We start from the raw sequence: 20518 nt of genomic DNA, 5'->3' as shown, positions 1-20518 counted from the left end.
CAAACTGGTGGTTACCGGGGAGGGGTGGGGAGGTGAAGGGGCTTGAGAGCACAACTATCACAATGGGCACTGAGTAATACACAGAATTGTTAGATCACTATATTGCACTCCTGAAATTAACAGAACACTGTATGTTCACTACACTGGAATTAAAATAAAATAAAAAATTATAAAAACACAAAAACAAAAACATATAGTCTGGAAGACTTTATACCAAACAAACAAAGACATTCATTCCCTCCAGGGAGGATTTGGCCACAGTGATAGAAAGGAAGCTTTGTAGTCGATATATTTCTGTGGTACTTCAAATTGTTTTATATTAAGAATGCACTCATTCAGGGGAACCTGGGTGGCTCAGTGGGTTAAAGCCTCTGCCTTCGGCTTGGGTCATGGTCTCAGGGTCCTGGAATTGAGCTCCACATTGGGCTCTCTGCTCAGCAGGGAACCTGCTTCCTCCTCTCTCTCTGCCTGCCTCTCTGCCTACTTGTGATCTCTGTCTGTCAAATAAATAAATAAAATCTTAAAAAAAAATACACTCATTCACATAACACTGATTTAACTTTTTGTGGACATGTAACATGGACACAGAGAAGAGCATTGACAGAGAAGCCCAACTCCACAAATCTTCCCAAACACAGTACATCTGTGGAACCAGCAACCAGATCAAGATACAGAACATCCCCAGCACCCCCAAACCTCCCAATTACTTGTTGCTTATCTCAAATTCTGATTTAACTGCTCTCTCTCTCTCTCTCTCTCTCTCTCTATATATATATATATATATATATATATATATTTTTTTTTTTTTACTAAACCCAGGAACTCCGTAGATTCATTTTGCCTATTTGACCGTGCATCATTTTGAAATTTAAAAATTTTTAAGATTTTTAAAATTTTATTTATTTATTTATTTATTTGAGAGAGAGAGAGAGAGAGAGAGAGAGAGAACACAAGCAGGGCAGAGGGAAAGAGAGAGAAGCAGACTCCCTGCAGAGCAGGGATCTGGACGCAGGACTCCATCCTAGGGCCCCAAGAACATGACCTGAGCTGAAGTCAGATGATGCTTAACCAACTGAGCCACCCAGGTGGCCCTGAAATTTAAAATGTTAATGTTTACTTTAGGAGAACATCAGGAAAGCCCTGCTTCAACTCCTTGTTCAGCAGCTCTCCCTCTGCCCCTCTGCCTCCCCCTCTGACCCTCCTCCTGCTCATTCTCTCGATCTCAAATAAATAAAAAATAAAACCCTTAAAAAAGAAGGAGGAGGAGGAGGAAGGGAAGAAGGAGGAGGAGGAGGAAAAGGAGGAGACCAAAAGTAGCAGTGATTAGCAAAGTGGGGATCAAAGCCTTCCAGGAATTCCAGTATTCCTTACCTGTCTCCCTCATTCCAAGCCTCCCTTCTACCCACTGAAAACACAGTCAACAAGGCAAAGGCATTAAATCCAAGTTCACATGGAGACATGGACCCTGAGATACTCCATGGTGCTCCATGGCGAGGCTCCAAATGGTCAATGGAAAAAAGACTGTCTCCCTTTCAAAGATTCCTGCCCCTAGGCCTGAGAAAAGGTTGGAAACTTCCTGGACCCAAGTGGCGGTCTAAAAACCAGTCAAACAGCTAGCATTTATGGAGTGTTCACAATGGCCCATCTGATTCAAACCTCATGAAAACCCTACGAGGTGAGTGCTGTTATCATCCCCATTTTATAGATGGGGAAACTGAGACTCGGGAGAAACTGCAGAAGATCACACAGGCAAGCTGGCCTGAACTCAAACCTCATATTTGGATCGAAGTAGGGACCACCCGATTTTTGCAATTCATCCACTTAAATTTTAGCTTAGAAATCAGGTCTTAAATCTCTAGGAAGTCACTTTATAGAGTTTCACTTGAATTTCCCTTGGTGTTTTGTTTTATTTTGTTTTAGTTTTAGGGAGTAAACCACATACTCGATTTAAAAAAATAATAATCAAATTAATACACTGCTACATTTTTAAAGGAGAATAGTGTGCCATATTACAGTTGAAGATAACTACCCACTCTTCTCAGACTTATTATATATGTGTCTCCACTTACCTGAATGAAGTTTTACTGATAACAGGCCCTGGAAACAGGGCCCGGCACATAGTAAGACTTCAATAAATATTTAAGTAATTAATATCCTTCGAATTGGGGATCAAAATCATTCTTGCTTAAAAACAGAGTCCATCTATAAGCACTACTTACATTTTTTTCCCCTCTCCTCTACCTCTTCTCTTGAAATTGTCAATGGGTAATTTTTTTTTTAAATTACCATTCAATAAAATTGATCTTTTTCTGGTGTATAGTTGCATGAATTTTAACTTAAGTTTTATTGTTGTAATTAATATTACTCAGCGGTTGATCTGTTTTTCTCCAGCTGCTCTGTTTCTCTAGATGTGGTATGTGGGTGGCATTAAAGTTCCCCAAAGGCATCCACATCCTAATCCTTGGAACCCGTGACTATGTTAGCCTACATGACTTCTGCCGATGTGGTTACGGATGGCGTAATCGGGGAAGTATCTTGGATTATCCAGGTGGACCCAGTAGAGTCACAAGGGATCCTTAGAAGACGGGAGAGAGGCAGGAGGATCAGAGAGTTTGGAGTCAGAGACGGAGGGATGCAGCCCCCAAATGAGCCAAGGGATGTGGGCAGGCTCTGGAAAAGGCAAGGAAAGGATTCTCCACCCCTGCCAACCCAGTTTCCATTTCTGACCTCAAGAATGGTGAGATAGTAAACTGGTGCTGTTTGAAGCCACCAAATTTATGATAATATTTTTATAGCAGCAATAGGGAACCAACACACTGGGTTTGTTTTCTGATTGTTTTAAAAGTTGCTATTCTTTTTTTTTTTTTAAGATTACGTTGTGAAATGAAATCTTTTTTTTTTTTTAAGATTTTATTTGTTTATTTGACAGAGATCACAAGTAGGCAGAGAGGTGGGGGGCGGGAAGCAGACTCCCCGCTGAGCAGAGAGCCTGATGTAGGGCTCGATTCCAGGACCCTGAGATCATGGCCTGAGCCAAAGGCAAAAGCCCAACCCACTGAACCACCCAGGTGCTCCTAGAAGTTGCTATTCTGATTCACCTGTCCGGCCTTCTTCTCTTTGGCTTCTGGGTACCTCAGGTGGGCTAGTTACTTTTCTCTTTGGCTCCATGGGATTTGCGTGATGGGGGAACACTTCTCAGCTGTAGGAATCCCACAGGCAGTAGAAAGGTAGAGGGTCTCGAGGGGGTCTCAGGTCTTGTGAGCCTATGGCTCTTAGGTAAGATATAGCTGCCTCAGCCTTGAGGACAGAGAGGTTCCAGCCCACCCACTCTCTCCAATGCACTCTCTCTCTTTTTTTAAAAGATGTTATTTATTTATTAAAGATTTAACTTACTTATTTATCAGAGAGCAAGCACAGCATGGGGAGCATCAGGGAGAGGGAGAAGCAGGCTCTCCGATGAGCAAGGAGCCTGATGGGGGACTCCATCCCAGGGTTCTGGGATTGTGACCTAAGCCGAAGGCAGTCGTCCAACCGACTGAGCCACCCAGGCGTCCCTCCAACGCACTCTTGAGGTTGATGCTGAAACGTCTGAGAGTCCACATAGACCCAAACCCCAAGTCTTCCCAGATTCTCCACTCCTAGGACTTTGTCCCAGGGCTCCGGGGGGCTCCTCAGTGGTGACCAACCCACTGGAAGGGGGGGCACCTCTGGGTCTCCAGTTCTCTCAACAGATCCCAAGGCCTGACACACAACCTATGGGCCCTAAGTCACAGCAGCCCGGGGGCTCTGTGCTATTCAGGCCGCCATGTTCCCAGAATCCACCTGACACACATAATCTCACTCACCCCCCAGTAGCCTCATGGGGTGTGCACTAGTATGGTCTCCATTTTCCTGAGGAGGAAACTGAGGTCCCAGGAAGTTTACAGCCCTGTTTGAGACCCTGCATCTCTAGCTACTGAACCAGAACTCTCCCCCAGGAACGCCTCCCAAAGATCCAGCTGAATAAAACATGTCCACTGAGGACTAGCTGTGTGGGTGCCCTTCGGGGGCACACTGACACACCCACCTACCTCTGGAGGGCCTGAGTCCATCCGAACCCCTGAACCAGAGCCCCCCCCAACATTCTGCACAGCCACAGCGGATGCAACAACCATGTTGCTTGGCCGTTTATCGCCCCTGACTGCTCACACAAGGATGTTAACGAAAATCCATGGTATGCCTATTAGCTAAGGAAACATTTATTCTGGGGTTGTCAGAGAATCTTGGACAGAAAAGCTCTTCTTGACTGAGCTATGTTCACAGACATGGGTGTGGGAGCGTGCGTGCGGGTGTGTGTGCACCCGTGTGCGAATGAGCGTGCGTGTGTATGTGCTGCGTGTGTATGCACACGGATACATGTACACACACCTGCACACGCACAGAAAAACATACCTTCTGTTATCAAAGATTCTGTCGGAAGATGCTCCTGGGTAATTCTGACGCATGTGTGACTGGAAAGAGGAAAAAGAAAATTTACATCTTTTTTTTTGTCACGGCAATAAATGGTTCCTGGGTTCGTGCCCTCAAAACTGAATTTTGTTTTCAGCTGAGAGGGGTGGTGAGTGATGACTGCCTGGGCCTCATCTCTTCACCCTGCCTGAAGCCTCATAAGGGAGGTCTTTTTATCATTCCCACTTTATGCACTGAGAGAGGTGAAGTCACTTGCCTAAGGTCACACAGAGCTCAGGTTCAAATGCAATTGTGTCTGCTTTCCCAGCCTGTGGGCTACATCACTCCACTCTTCCTGCTTCCAACCTTCTCAGGTTGGAGACATTCTAACAGCCCCCCCCCCCCCCCCCACTGAGGCCAGAAGGGCAGAATCTGCCTTACTCCTTTTTTAACTAGTTTGTTCATTCCTGGGAGCCAAGGGTCTTGTCAGTTTTCTCCCATCATCACCCATGGAAGGTTCCAGAACATCAGAGCAACTGAGAAGGTATCTGTAGATTCATTTGCTTGATAGGGTCTTTCCTTCCACGGTGGTGCTTGTTGGCCTTGTTCCCAAATCAGTATGTCCCGAGGCACTAGCAGCCCCCAGGACAGGTTAGACAAAGGGTCTCCTGCTCTGAACTCCCTTAGGGCTCTCCTTGCATCTGGAATGAAATCCCAAGCCTGTGATCAGCCCGCCTGCCTTGCTGGCTTCACCTGGTACCCCGGACTCCCTCACTCCCTCAGCTCCAGCCACACAGGTCCTTCTGCTCCTCAAAGAAGCCAATCAATTCACCTTCTGCTCCGAGGCTTTTGCTGTCCCCACTGCTAGGAGCTTTCTCTTCCAGTCTCTGCTCAGAGAGGACCCTGGAGCCAACGGGAGGCAGCTCCTGCATGTTACTTTCACATCTATCTCATTCCTATGTAGGATGAGTTACTACCTGAAATTATCTGGGTTATGCATGTCTTAGTATCTCTGTCCATCTACTCCTTACTCACAGTGTCACCACGGCAGGGAGTTGGTCACTGGGCAGCAGTCTCCCCCTCACTAGCACGGGGCCTGGCACACAGTGGGGGGGGAATGAAAGCTGGGGACACAGAGGATAAGGTGGTCTCTACCCACAGCGTGTCTGGAAAATGAACTATGAGCATGAGACATGTGTGCATGGTTCCTGGCACAGAGCAAGCGCTTGGTAAGTGAAAGATGTTATTTCCTCAATCAACAAGTATTCGTTGAGCACTGCTGTGCGCCTATCATGAGCTAAGAGCCAGGGAGGGAGTAGCTGGGAAAACTGAAAAAGACCCTGCTCTCCTGACCTGACTGTTCACTGACAATGAACAAAATAAATAAGTGAATTCCACAGTATGTCAGGAAGGGATAAGTGTTCTGCAGAAAAACAAAGCAGAGAAGGGGTTCAGGAAGGCAGAGGGTGAGTGGCTATTTTAAACAGGGTGATGGGGAGGTCTCACTGAAGAGGGAATACCTGAGTGAAGATCTGAGGGAGGTGAGGGACAGAGTCTCGCAGAGGTCTGATGGGAAAACACTCCAGGCAGAGGGAAGTGCAGGTACAAAGGCCCTGGGGTGGGACCCTGATCACATCAGAGAATTGTAGCAGTCTCCTCTCTGCAGTTTTCTTTCTCAAAATTGACAAGCACAAGTGCCTGCCGCCCAAGTATTGCCGAAAGCGTGCAGCATCTTTCCCTGTGACCCAGCCGCCTGTCTCTTTAACCTTGAGTGCCTTTTTGGGTCTCATGTGTCACTGGGTGGCGAGTGAGCTCCCCTTACTTCAGAAGAACGGCATGGGCTGGGGGGGGCCTTAGGTGGTGTCCGCCTCACCTATTACTGCCAAAAGTGGTCATGGGGTTATTTTTAAACATGGAGAGGAAGTATTTATTGTTCCCCAGCTGAGGAGAGCTAGGCAGCCCGAGGGATTCTTCTTGGGAAGCAGTGCAGTGTCCTTTCCAACATGGTGAGTAGTGAGGGCTCTGAGGTGTGATGCAGTGGGGGGGGGGGGGGGGGGGGTAGGAAACAGCACCTGTGAGCAGAGGACAAGAGGGGAGGGGGCAAAAGGTGGCTTTTGAGGGCCCCAGACCCTGGCGAAAAAAGCAGTGCTTGGTATGTGCGCACAGAGGAACCCCAATCAATGCCCCGATAAGCCACAAATAACAGCAGCTCCCAGGGACTCGCAAAAACAAAATAAGAGAGTTGGCTTTTTTATGGCTTGTCTACTGACCTCTCGAGGAATCAATAACTCCCAGGGCTTGCAAAATGGGATTGAACGCTTCTAAGGATCAAATTGTAATTCTTTTCTCTTGCTCAGGCAGCTGGGGAAAAGAATCTTTTTGTTTTCACCTTTTGAACCTGCAAATTTAAAACCTGTCTCCCTGGGTTGTTTGGTTAGGTGTCCCCGCTCCCAAAGCAGGAAGCCGCCAAATCAGGGCCAGCCTGGGGGAATGGTTAGGAGCACAGACTCCAGAGTGCAACTGCGCTCTGCCTTTCTGTGACTGTGTGACCTTGGGCAAGTGACCCAACCTCTCTGAGCCCAGGCTGACTCTCCAGTAAAATGGCTATGGTAGTAGTAGTGGGGCGCCTGGGTGGCTCAGTCAGTTAAGCGTCTGCCTTCGGCTCAGGTCATGATCCCAGGGGTTCAGGGATCAAGGTCCGAGTAGGACTCCCTGCTCAGTGGGGAGCCTGTTTCTCCCTCTCTTCCCCTCTCAGTCTCTCTCTCTCAAATAAATAAAATCTTTACCAAAAAACCTCATCTAGTTGACTGGGGGATTAAATTAAATCACGTATGGATGGTGTTCAAGCATTTGCTCTATTTCACATGGGGCAGGGTGGGGACAAAAGTTAACTCCGCTCTTCTCTGCACTGTTTGCCTACGCAAGGGCAGAGCATTTAGAGCGGAGGATTCGGAGATTTCACTGCCACCCGGATCAAAGGAGAATGGGGGAGGGGGGACCAGTGGGTTTTAACACCCTGAAAAAGTGTCATTTCATAAGGGTGTCCCTCATGGTTCAGCGAGCATGACGTTTGCCCCCCTCCAATCAATCCTCCTTCTGTGCGTTATGGAAATTTTGTGACATGCATGGAAACAAAGGCGGCTGGATCCTGCTGGGGCGGGTCCGAAAGTGTTGCCTCCTTACCCGGAGACCGAGACGCATCCCCACCTCCCCTAGTTTGCAAAGGAGGTTCTGCAAGGCTTACAGCTCCACCAGAACCGGCGTGCTTGGGGACACATTATTCCGTGTCCTCTGATCCTCCGATATCGCCGTTTCGAGATGAGTGTGGGCCTCATACCCCCATTTCACAGATGAGCAGCTGAGGCCCGCTCAGAGATAGGACCCCCTGACCTAGTTCTCTAACTCCCCAGCTTCTGACTCCTTTCACTGATGCTCCCCCGCAACCCCCTCCAGGCACCGAAGAAAGCCAAGAAGAGAGCAGAAGGCGCCAATTCCAACGTGTTCTCCATGTTCGAACAGACCCAGATCCAGGAATTTAAGGAGGTGGGTGCAGCTGTTGAAAAATCCGCCCAGAGGGAGATTCCCACCTGTTAGAACGCTCCAGGCAGGAACCTCTGGGCTAGATGTTTTTAATCCTCCAAACAACGCCAGATCCCGCCTCAACATGTGCGTGGACTATTTAAAGAAATTATTTTTAATATTTTTTTTCGATCATCAAAGCAAAGCACGTTTCTTGTTGAAAATATTGGCCAGGGGGGTGGGGGGGGGGATTCAGAAAAGCGACCTACAATTCCACCACTCAGACATAATCAGTTAACATTCTGATATTGTCATTTTTGTATTATGCGTATATACTTTTAAACTATTTTGCTATTTTTCTTTTGGGCAATTCCTCATCAACATTTTCTATCATTTATTGAAACCACTCCCTACGGTTGCAGGTTACCTTTGTTTAGACTGTTTACGATTATGAATAACACATCTTTGCTTGTTTCCTAGGGGTAAGTTCCTAAAAGCAGAACCGCTGGGTCAAGGAACTAAAAACCAGACCCAACGGCCCTCCAGAAATGCTGTACTAATCCCTGCCCCCATCAGCCTTTTCAAAAGGAAAAAGTGCCTTTTTCCCCCTATACCTCCATCAACATTGGGTATTAATAGCCTAAAATATTATTTCTGCCAAACTGAGAGATGATAAAGAGTATCTCTTGGATTTTAAATTATATAGTCCCCCATTGTTGAACACTAGCCAGGTGGAAACGCCATCGCATTCTATGGGAATGAGCCTTATTAAGTAAACCTAAGTACCAATTAGGCCAAATTAAGCCACTGCCCGCAGGCTTAGAAGGATAGACTCTGAATTAATTTTCCAGCAGTCGTGATGGCTCACACTGAGTCATCCACACTCCCACCTGGGCCTTTAGAGGAAAATACACCGCAGAGCCAGGTGGGTTCTGTATCAAAAGGGAAACAATTTGGGGCTCCAAGTGGGATGCGAACACTTATACTCTTTCGTCCTCACTAATGTTCAGATCACAGGAATGTTGTATCCCATAGGCCCCCAGGGAAAGAATTCCCAGGATGAAATATTCATATCTGAACTTGAAATTGTCACCTTGCATGGAGAAGACACCATGCCCCTTCCCCCTCACCCTGTCCCAATCTCTGGAATGAGATCAGCTGCTGGGGGGCGTGGGGAGGAGGTGCAAATACTTTCAGAAACAGCTGCAAAGAACTCAAAAAACCATGCAAATGATAAGTCATTTGTAAATTGACCTGGGCATTTAAAAGGCTCTTGGGAGTGTTCATGGGTGCTCCCTGGGAAAGATTACCAGCCCCATGTTATAGATAACTGGGCTCTGATGGTAGGGGTCGGGGTGGGGGAGGGGACCTGGGTATTAACTTGATTTTTTAAATAACAATTTCGTGGAGATGTAATTCACACAATCCCAAATTCACCTTTGTATGCTACCAGCACAATTTGGTGGTTATTTACTGAAGTCGCAGAGCTGTGACTTCCAAACATTTTCCTCACCCCAGAAAGAAACCACATACCCATTAGCAGTCACTCCCCTTGCCCCCCCCTCCCCCAGCTTCTGGCCACCGCCCATCTATTTTCTGTCCCCATGAATTTGCCTGTTCTGGGCATTTCATGGAAATGCATCATACAGCACGTGGCCTTTTGCCGTGGCTTCTCTCACTCAGTGTCCTGAGCCAGGCCTCCTCCGTGTCCCGTGTTCCAGCAGGTGTCAGGCTCTCCTTCCTTCTTCTCGCTCAGGAGGAGTCCATCACGGGGCTGGACCACGGTGGACCCATCTATCAGTTGATGGTCACGTGGGCGGTTGCCAGGTTGGGGCTATTGTAAATAAAGCTGCTAGGACATTCAGGCACAGGTTTCCATGGGGACAGATGTTTTCAGTTCTCTTGGGTAAACACCTAGCCCTGGAATTACTGAATCCTATGGTAACTCTATGCCTAACATTTTAAGGAACGGCCAGGCAGTTTCCAATTTTTTATTCTCGATCTCATGGCCTTCATGCTCCCTGAATCCCAGAATCTCCTTTCCCCCAGTCCATAGCCCAATCTCTTGGGCTTCTCCATTCAACTTCTCCTGGGCTGACCAACCAACCTCCCCCTTCCACAGGCCTTCACCATCATGGACCAGAACAGGGATGGCTTCATCGACAAGAATGATTTGAGGGACACCTTTGCTGCTCTTGGTATGTCCCCCCGCCAGGCCTGCAGGAGGGTCTCCTTGTCCCACCCTCCCAAGGGGTAGAAGGGAGGACCACTGTAAAGGTCAAGAGCTTGTCATTTTTCAAAGAAACAGCTCAATCATGGCTGGCCTTTAAGACAAGCTTCGGAAGACAGCAAAGTGTTGAGGCTTTAAGTGTCTTGACATATTTTTCATTTTTCTTTTAAAATGTGTTTTTTTGTGTGATTTTGAATGCAATGCCAGCTCGCTAGAGAAAATTTGCAAAATTCAGAAAAGTATAAAGAAGAAAACTCTTAGGTCACATTCCACTGTCACATTTCAGCCTCTAAGTCTTTTCTAGGTACATCTGTTTTTTTGTGGGTTTTTTGTTGTGGTTGTTTTAAGATTAGAATCATTCTATTTTGGATTCACCTCTTTAACATCTCAACAGTGTGAGCATGAGTATATGGAGCTTTTTCAAAATATATGTGTCCAACCTGCAACCACTCACCCCTCTCCACTCCCACTCCCAGAACTCAGGGCGACCATGAACAGCTGTGCAGGCTATGCACTACACCATTCTACAGATTACTATTCATGTCTGCAGCCACTGCAGATTTTTATATTTAAAACATAAATTATCGGGACGCCTGGGTGGCTCAGTTGGTTAAGCAGCTGCCTTCGGCTCAGGTCATGATCCCAGCGTCCTGGGATCGAGTCCCGCATCGGGCTCCTTGCTCATCAGGGAGCCTGCTTCTCCCTCTGCCTCTGCCTGCCTGTGCTTGCTCTCTCTCCCTCTCTCTCTCTGACAAATAATTAAATAAAATCTTTAAAAAAAAAAAACATAAATTATCTTAAGAAGGAGTGGCTTTTAAAAATTTGCACAAAGGCACTATATGGGCTTGTGGCTGATGCTAATATCGGAATCTCCAAGGCTGTGTGGGTTACAGCAGTTATAATCAGAAAAAGTTCCCTCAGGTGATTCTGATCTGTCTCTCTCACCTCCAACTGAGAGGGATAATTTATAATATGAGCATTTCCCATTTAAGTAAAAAGTTAAAATATCTGTTTAAAATGTCCTGGGTTCTGAAGACACTATTATAAAAATAGCTAGCCCCTACCCCCATTGGGTGTTTGGGATGTTTCCAGCTGTCTGGCTATTATAAATGACACTGTGGAGAACATCTTTTCCAGTGAATCTGATCGTGCCCACTCCATCTCTGATTGTCCCTATTCTAGATTCCCTCCAGTGTAATTACGAGGGCAGATGCCACGGTCCTCAGAGTTATTTCTGACCCAGCCTGGGGGGCCCTGACTGTGTGTTTCCTGCTGTAGGGCGTATGAACGTGAAAAATGAGGAAATTGATGAAATGCTCAAGGAAGCTCCAGGTCCAATTAACTTTACTGTGTTCCTAACAATGTTTGGGGAGAAACTTAAGGGTAAGTTCATGTGTAAGTCCATATATGTATATTCGTGTATGTGTGTCTGCATTTGTGCGCGTGTGTGTGTTGTGTGTGTGTGTGTGTGTGTGTGTGTACCTTCATCTTTGGGCATGAAGGGCACCAGGAGGGCAGACAAGGGTTGGCAGGAGATGAAGGCAGAGTAACCCTGGGGGGAGAAAAAATAAAAGCACCGGTTCCCATTGCTCCAAGGCGTACCCTGAGCCAGACCTCATGCCACGCACGTTGGATGCATTCCCTTGTTTAGCCTCTAGGAGGTAGGTTCTCTTCTTATCCCTGGTCTAAGGCTCAGAGATGGAAAGCCACTTGCTTATGGCCACACAGCTAGCAAATGCTGGAGTTAGGATTCAGATCGCAGTCTTTCTAAATCTAGATTCACGTTTCAGCACGGGTTTGCTCAGAAGTGACTGGATTCCCAGCCCACTCTTTCCGATTACCAAGGTTCAGCGCTCAGAGGAAGGCAGGGCCTTTCCTTCAAGCAAAACAGCCTGGGTTTGGCCCCTCCATCTTTGGAGGGAGCTGGGCCCTGCCTCCTGGGGTACCGTGGGTCCCCGGCCACCCATGGCATGTTCAACCCTGCTCTCTCTTTCAGGGGCAGACCCTGAGGAGACCATTCTCAACGCATTCAAAGTGTTTGACCCTGAAGGCAAAGGAGTGCTCAAGGCTGATTAGTGAGTGGGATGTGTAGGGGAGGACATGGGGGTCCCCTGCTTCCCACAGTCACACCTGGTGCCAACACCTGCTGTTCTCTCTTGGCAGCGTTCGGGAGATGCTGACCACACAGGCAGAGAGATTTTCCAAAGAGGAGGTAATGGCATCTTGGACACACAATCACCTTAGCTCCTGTGTGACCCTCTTTCCTAAAACACCTCTGACCCCACACTGACAGAGACCCTGCTTCTGGGCCCCCTACCTCATTTCATTCTCTTAACCACCCTATGAAGTAGGGACTAGTAGTATTGTCCCTTTAAAGATGGGGAAACTGAGGCCCAGGGAAGTTAGTCACTTGCCTGAAAGGACACCACCAGTGCTAAATGCGGGGGCCTAGATTCAAATCTAGGTCTGTCTGACTTTAGGTCCATCTTCTTCACAGTGCTCGGAGCCCTGGTTTGAGCACCAATTTCCTGATGGAGTGAGGGTCATTTGGTGCCACATACTGTCATGTAGGTTCCGCACTGTGCAATTCTTCTGGCTGTTGTGCTCGTAAAATACACTGCCGAGTTATCTGCTGGTTTCAATTGTGTTCCAGCAGATGGCAGTAAAGTGTCCCATTGTAATATATATATATAGATATCTATCTATCTAGATAGATAGATATTTTAAGCCGTATATATGACTTTTTCTGGTAGGAGGCAGTAATATGCCTGGAAGAAGGGCACTTTTGCTAATTCGCCAAAGTCCTGTTAATAATATCAACGGCCCTGTTGATATATTTTTTTAAAGAGTTTATTTATTTATTTGACAGACGGAAATCACAAACAGGCAGAGAGGCAGGCAGAGAGAGAGGAGGAAGCAGACTCCCCGCTGAGCAGAGAGCCCGACGCAGGACTCGATCCCAGGACCCCGGGATCATGACCCAAGCCGAAGGCAGAGGCTTTAACCCACTGAGCCACCCAGGTGCCCCGGCCCTGTTGATATTATTAATGAAGTATTTAAAATAGCCCCTTCTCAGGCTTGAAGCCATCAGTTTTCACATTTCACTAAACATTGTATTTAGGTTTCCCCCTAAAACTCAAGCACTTAAAAGAGCCTGCCTTCACCTACTACCAGCTTGGTGACTTGGGTCAAGCTCTTTAACCTCCCTGTGCCTCAGTTCCCTCATCTATAAAGTGGGGAGAGTAATACAACTTTCCTGGTAGTACGCTATGAGGATTAAACCAGTTAAGATGTATAAAGTGTTGAAGTATATGACAAGGACAGTGTAAGTGTTAGCTAGTATTGGCTGAGAGGTATTTTATTTTTTTTTAAGATTTTATTTACTTATTTGACAGAGAGAGTGAGATCACAAGTAGGCATAGAGGCAGGCAGAGAGGGGGTGGGGAAGCAGGCCTCCTGCCGAGCAGAGAGCCTGATGCGATGGGGGGGCTCGATCCCAGGACCCTGAGACCATGACCTGAGTCGAAGGCAGAGGCTTAACCCACTGAGCCACCCAGGCAACCCGGCTGAGAGGTATTTTTAAAAATAACTAGTCAAGGGATGCCTGGGTGGCTCAGTGGGTTAAGGAGCTGCCTTCGGCTCAGGTCACGATCCCAGCGTCCTGGGATCGAGTCCCACATCGGGCTCCTTGCTCATCTGCCTCTGCCTGCCACTCTGTCTGCCTGTGCTCACTCTGACAAATTAATAAAAATAAAATCTTTAAAAAAAAAAAAGATAAGCTGGTGCTCTCTCTTTAAAAAAAAATAACTAGTCAATACTTTTTAAATGTGGAAATTGCATGTTGAAAAAAAAAAATCTAGATTTCTCGTTTCCCTCCAAGAGTCAGATTCCCCCAAAAAGTCTGACCTCCAAATTTGGCCGCATTTGGCTGGCTCTGCCTGGATGGGTTGTATGACTGCTTTTAGCCACAGTCCCCACCAGGCCCCCTTGCTCCCTTACACAACCTGCTCAGCCCCTTTGTGTACATGCATTTGTCATCCCTGCTTTACCTGTTTTGGACTGGGTTCCCAGGAACATCCCCGCAGGACAGCCCGTGGAGTCAGCACCAGCAGAAAAGCAAGGAAGGGCAAGGGAGGAGGGAGGCACGGAGGGAGCTGCTGACCCACAGCTCAGGCCCAAAGAGTGTCTTGGCTGTACCCCACCTCCCAGGGAGCCATGGAGAGAGGCCCCCAAGTTGGATCCCACCCTGATCAGTTGGCTGTGGGCGGCCCCAGGAAGGCCATGACCTTGGGGCTGACAGCTCTCTGCAGCAGTGGGGTGACAAGGCCTTCCTGGAGGGGGAGCTGAGCGTCGTGTCCCCACACCACCCCCCAGGCCTGCTGCCTCTGGCTCAGCATGGGGACCTGCACATGGTGGTCCCTCTTGCTTTCCCTCCCGTCACACTGAGTACGTGCTGCTGGTTCATTACAGATTGACCAGATGTTCGCTGCCTTCCCCCCGGATGTGACTGGCAACTTGGACTATAAGAACCTGGTGCACATCATCACCCATGGGGAAGAGAAGGACTGAGAGGGGCTCACCAGCCAACCCTGGGCTTGTCTTCGGTGGGGAGGTGGTCCCTGCCATCCTCTCACTTTGCCCGGTAATGCTGCCGTCCCTACTACTGGCCTGTCAGCTGTGTGGCTGCCTTGTTACCCATTTCCATCTTCTTTGCAGCCTCAGTGGCCTATAGATACCACGTGGCCACACATCCCGCAGCTAGAAATCCATCCCGAAGCTGTGTTCAAATAAACAGGATGTTGTGTATTTGTTCCTGGTGTTTCTCTGACAGAAGTGCCTTGAATAAAGAGGATCCTTTGCTAGTTCCCATGAAGGCAGAGTATGAGTGAGTGATGCCCCTGCTGTCATTATTATTGAATCCTTGTAACTCTTTATTTGAAATAGATCTTCCACAGCCACTCCGGACTATTTCTATCAAGGGCCACGATTTATTGGAGTGTTAACTAGAGGACCACAGCCCTTTTCTGCAGAGCCTAGCTTCCATGACATCCTCTCCTTTAGGATGCCATTGGAATGTTTCTCCCATAGATGTGCTTAGACAGGCCCCGTGAGAAATGAAGAGGAAGAGGCCTCGCATTCATTCTAAGAATATGGTTCATTTGGCAAAAAAAAAAAATCACATCCGTTAACTATCAGAGGTTAATTTCTAATTTCAGAAGTACTAGCTGTTTGTTCTGGTCCCAATCTCAGGGAGTTTCAGGAGTCATGGTGACCTCATGCAACTCTTGCTTTCTGTCTCAGCTCTTCTGTCCTAATTTCTCTACCCCATCCCAGGGTGGCTCCCAGAAGCCTAGTCCAGTCTCTTTGTAATGAGTGTGAGGAGGCGCAAGGATTATGGAAGAAAACATTTATTCTCTCTGGTTAAGGTACAAATGTAGCCCCGTCTGTCTCAACCCGTTAACTTCTTCCTGAGCCTTGGATCATCCCCCTTCTCAGGTACGCTCTCTGAATGTAAGTCCCTGCTTCGAAACTCTCTTGCGATGTAGTTGCTGAACACGAGCTGCTGAAGGCTGCTGTGGTCCAGGGGCTGCTCGACTGCATCAAAGACAGGACTTGTGTGAGGAGTTTGGAAATGAATCCCAGCGTGGGGTGGGTGTAGATAGCTTCCCCCCCAGGGATGGTGCCTCTCTGCCCCATTCATGGACGCCCAAGGCAAGGACGTCCAAGCCTGGTTTGGGGACCCTCCACACTGCTGGGAGTGGAGTGTGAGCATTCTTGAGGTTCAGGGGGAAAAAGCATCAGTAAAGATGTACTGCACAGGGATGCGCAAGACAGTAATTGGTTTTTCTCCCAGAAGAGGATGTGATGGCGAGTTTAGTTTAATGTCAAAGAGACAGGGCCACCATGTGCAGTTGTTCAGGATGTAGACTGCACGGACATCTGGTGGAGACAAGTGAATGAATGGATGGGCTGAAATCCAACCCCCACTCAATTGCCAAACCATGTCCACACAGAAGGGGCCCCTTTTCTCAATCTGTTCAGAGGGGGTGTCCTTTTGAATTCACACATATGGGCCATAGAGACTAGTGTTAAGAGAACCCAATGATTATCAACATTCGCTTGAGCAGAAGTGAAGGCATCATCTGTAAGTTCCTGACCTTGTGAGGGCAGCATTACAAGCAGCTGGGTCCGCCACCCTCCTCTTAGGAACTCAAAGGCTCAAGGGAAGCAGTGTTAGGGTGGCTAATGCCAGACCCAGCTTTCACTCCTGCTAAGTTTCAGTTGCCTCGACTAAATCAAACAGGAGTGGGTGTGTGTGTGTGTGTGTGTGTGCACGTGCGAACACACATCTGTGTGTTGGCACTCTTCCCCTACTCCCCCACCCCATCACTGACACACCCGCACACTTGAAGGGCTACTTAGAGAAGTGGGACAACTTTTTTTTTTAAATCCAGTTTCCTCTGATTACTAAAGATGTTCAAGATCATTGTAAAAAAATTTTTTTTAAACAATACAGAATTGTTTAACTTAGAATTTCAAAGTTCTCTGTAAATCACAAGAACCCACCGTAAGTCAGCCTTAATATAAATCCTTTGTTTTTACATGCATTATCAAGACACCTCCCTCCTTCCCTCCCTACTTCCCTCCCTCACTCCCCCTCCTCCTCCTCCTTCTCTCTGTCTCTCTCTCTCCCATTATATACATCTCTTGCCCTATTATACCTCAGGGCTGTCAAGGGCTGTCTTGTACACTGCAGGACTTTTGCCAGCATTCCTGGACACTAGATGCCAACAGCATCCCCCACCTCCCAGCTGCGCCAAACAAAAATATCTCCGGACATTGCCAGAAGTCCTCTGAGGGGTAAATCACTCCTGGTTGAGGATTACTGAATATGAATATATATATATATATATATATATATATATATATATATTCCTATAATCCATATATATTACAATTATATCTATAACTTATATACCCTGTGTAAGAGAGGGAGTTTATAGGGTCCCGCTGCATTCTTTTCCGTGTCTGCATAGCATTCCTATGCATGGATGGGTGAACGGTAATTCCAGAAACATTAACTCAAGTAGGACGATGGACTGCAGTGAACATCGTCCTACTTGAGTAAATGTTTCTTGAAGGACCAGTTTGCACGGGTGAGATTATGGGCCTAATGGGTGTATCCAGGTCTCAGGGTTGTCACACCTGGGGCCACACTGCCCTCCCAAACCCAGATGGGGCTGATTTTCTCTCCACCTCCAGAAAGAAGGGCTGCTTCCCGCAGTGAGGGGAGCATCATGCACTTCTGCCTGGGAAGAAGCTTGGCCACTGGGGCCACTTAAGCATCTGGGTCTAGTCACCAGCTGAGCCACAGCTGCTTTAGCCAGGAGGTTGGGGGACATGGTGGGGGCGGCCCAAGGGTGGTCAAGGAGGAGTAAGACTCAGGGGCATGGGATAAGGGTGAAAGACGGGATCAGGGATTCTTGTGTGCTGCCAGTTTGTAAACTGTGGACATTTTAAGGTTCATTTTAAATGGTCACAAAGTAGTGATTTAAAATATGTATATATCCAGGATCACTAAAGTCCGGGATCTTCATTGTGCTGTAGGGAGAAGCACCCCCCCCCGGCGAAACAGGTCCAGGGCCACAGCCACAGTGGAACCCAATGAGGCTCCTAAAGGGAAACTGAGGCTCTACACTGCAGACTCTCCCCAGCACAGGTCTCCTAGCAACCTGCACAGGTCGAGGAAGGACAAGGGCTCACCTTCATCCAACCTTTCGCCCAAGTGGTCAGCCCCGAACACTGGGGGGATGACCTTGATGGGTTCTGCAGGCTTAAGGAGGGCAGAGCCGCCCCAGAAGGGGTTGACGAAGGGTGGCTGGGTCTCGGTTTCTGCCCCTTCCATTTCCAGGATCCGCTTGTAGGACTCCAGCAGCAGTAGGTCATTGGTCTTCTTTTCAATGATGGCTGGGAAAAAAAACTGATCAGAACCAAGATGGCAGCCCAGAGACCTGGGTCGGGGGTGGGGGTGAGGTGGGGTGGGGGTGGTGGGATTGGGGGTGACGTCCCCTGCTGGAGAGGAAGGGAAGGGACAGGAAGAGGCGTCTCTCATGGGCTACACCATGCATCCTCCAGGGGGCAGTCTCGTCCCGAGAGCAAAACTTGGTTGTTTCGAGACAAACAAAACAAACAAACCCCACCTGACTTTATAACATAAAACAGATATACATACAGAACGTAAACGACTATATAGTGTACCAAGAGTGTTAAAACTGCCTGAGGACCACAACTGGGGAAAGAATGTCTAAAAAGACTCCTAAAGAGGCAATAGTGAAAGGAGGTTGAGAAGCACTGGGTTACACCAAAAACTGGGAGTCCCGGGCAGCCCCTTAAACGCCTGATTTTTCTCTCTCTTTTTAAAAAGATTTTATTTATTTATTTGACAGAGATCACAAGCAGGCAGAGAGGCAGGACAGGAGAGGGGGAAGCAGGCTCCCCGCCCAGCAGAGAGCCCGACGCGGGGCTCAATCCCAGGACCCTGAGATCATAACCTGAGCCAGAGGCAGAGGCTTAACCCACTGAGCCACCCAGGCGCCCCTACAACTGATTTTTCTCCGTGCACTCTCTGTCTTAGGCTTCCCGACCTTTGCTCACGCTGTTCCTTCTGCCCAGCATGCCTTTCCCTACACCCCTCCCCCAATAATGCCTGCTGGTGTTTTAAGACTTGGATCAGGGCTCTGCCCCCTGCAGGAACGTTTCTCTGAGCAGCCTACTCTGGGGACCTGCCCCTCCTCTGCGTTTCAGAGCCCTGTGCACTCACCAGAGTGGTGCACTCATTCACCCACTCAACAAATGATTATCAGACACCTGCCATGCCAGGCGCAGTGCTGGAAGTTCCCCAGGCGTGTGGGGAACCAAAAGGACAGGAACAGTAACTGGGAAGATGCAGGCCCTGACCTGATGAAGCCCATAAGCTTCAGTGCGTGTGAGAAGATGGAGAGAAAGACACATTTACCAAGGAACCTTGTTATCCAGATGATCATTAGCTAGATTGTGTAACCACTGGATTTGGATATAATGTGGTTTTTTAAAAAGATTTTATTTATTTATTTGACAGAGAGAGACACAACGAGAGAGGGAACATAAGCAGAAAGAATGGGAGAGGGAGAAACAAGCTTCTCACTAAGCAAGGAGCCCGATGTGGGACTTGATCTCAGGACTCTGGGATCATGACCTGAGCTGAAGGCAGCGGCTTAACCAACTGATCCACCCAGGCATCTCTGGAGAAAGGACATTTAAACTGAGATCTGAGAATTCTAAGACAAGGATACCAAGAACAGCGTGTGCAAAGGCCCTGAGGTGGGAATGCGTTGAGGAGAGGTTGCAAGAATACGCAGGAGAGTGTGACGTGAGGTGGTAAGCAAGGACAGAGAGTAGGATGAGGGAGGTGAGAAATGGAAGCAAGGGCCAGGCTGTGCAGACCCTGATAGGCGGTGGGCAGGAAAGAGTTAACACAGCAGTCTGACTGCTGTCCTTTGAAGGGCCTGCTTCCCAGGTTGGCCCCAGGGTGGCATCAGGGAACTTGGGTTTCAGGAAGGTTCCTATCATCATTAACTGATTGATAATAGCAGCTCGATGTGCCTAAACTGTGTATACAAAACATGTTTCTGCTAAACACCTGGGTTTTTTTTCCACATCACGGGCACAGTCTCTCTAGTGAGCTTCCCTGGTGGACAACATTTCACCTACATTGTCACAACACAGTGCCGCGGGGATTAGCACATTCTGTGTGACCCTGCTGGGAGGGGACCCTTGGAAGCTTGCTCCTGGCTTCCTCCAGACTTCACCCCAGGCCCCTTTTTCCTTTTGCTGATGCTACTTTTTATCCTTTTGCTCTAACAAATCATAGCCACGAGTACCACCACATGCTGAGTTTATGAGGCCTCCTAGCAAGTCACTGAACCTGGCAGGAGGGGGCATGATGGGAAACTCCCAAACACAGATTGTATTAAGAACCGTAGGTTTTATTCTAAGAGCAGGGTAAGCCATTCATTTCAAATTGTCATGATCTGTGGAGGTGCCTCCCTCCTTTTCCATCCTGAGCTCAGGCCTATGGCTAGAAATGTGTGTTCTAGTTCATAAGCATTTGCTACATCCCAGGCACTGCTCTGAGCACTTTATTTCTTCCTTTCCAACCTGTATGCTTTCCATTTCTTTTTCTTGCCTTATTGCATCGCTTAGGACCACCACTATGATACTGAGTAGGAGCGGTAAGAGCAGACATTCTCACCTTGTTCCTGATCTTAGAGGGAAAACACTCAAATTCCACCCTTAAGGGTG

General features: G+C 48.0%; 2 protein-coding genes across 5 annotated transcripts in view; one reads left to right on the top strand and one right to left on the bottom strand.

The window, feature by feature from the left end:
* Positions 1-5971: 5971 nt before the first annotated feature.
* LOC111156317 (myosin light chain 2) lies at positions 5972-14986 on the top strand. 4 transcript variants are annotated; one of them, XM_022517080.1, is made up of 8 exons: positions 5972-5981; positions 6380-6434; positions 7882-7971; positions 10070-10145; positions 11456-11560; positions 12174-12252; positions 12341-12389; positions 14648-14986. In XM_022517080.1, exons 2-8 carry the CDS (start codon positions 6432-6434, stop codon positions 14744-14746), a joined length of 501 nt encoding a protein of 166 aa, XP_022372788.1. In that variant the 5' UTR covers positions 5972-5981; positions 6380-6431; the 3' UTR covers positions 14747-14986. The 4 variants fall into 4 exon arrangements, with proteins under 4 accessions (XP_022372788.1, XP_022372787.1, XP_022372789.1 ...); XM_022517079.1 differs by lacking the exon at positions 5972-5981 and having other exon boundaries at positions 6243-6434; XM_022517081.1 differs by lacking the exon at positions 5972-5981 and having other exon boundaries at positions 6255-6434; positions 14625-14986.
* Positions 14987-15626: 640 nt separating this feature from the next.
* LOC111156533 (coiled-coil domain containing 63) overlaps positions 15627-20518 on the bottom strand; it is a 28572-nt gene continuing 23680 nt past the window's right edge. The window contains exons 9-10 of the mRNA XM_022517491.1: positions 17942-18145; positions 15627-15772 (exon numbers count right to left, since the gene is read on the bottom strand). Coding sequence (XP_022373199.1) covers positions 15627-15772; positions 17942-18145 — 350 coding nt within the window. The remainder of the gene's footprint in view (positions 15773-17941; positions 18146-20518) is intronic.

The sequence above is a fragment of the Enhydra lutris genome, unplaced genomic scaffold (genome assembly GCF_002288905.1).
Source record: "Enhydra lutris kenyoni isolate GAN:26980312 unplaced genomic scaffold, ASM228890v2 scaffoldscaffold46, whole genome shotgun sequence".
Classification (NCBI taxonomy): Eukaryota; Metazoa; Chordata; class Mammalia; order Carnivora; family Mustelidae; genus Enhydra; species Enhydra lutris.
Note: the sequence above shows the minus strand (reverse complement) of the source record. Positions and strands in the feature narration are given on the sequence as shown.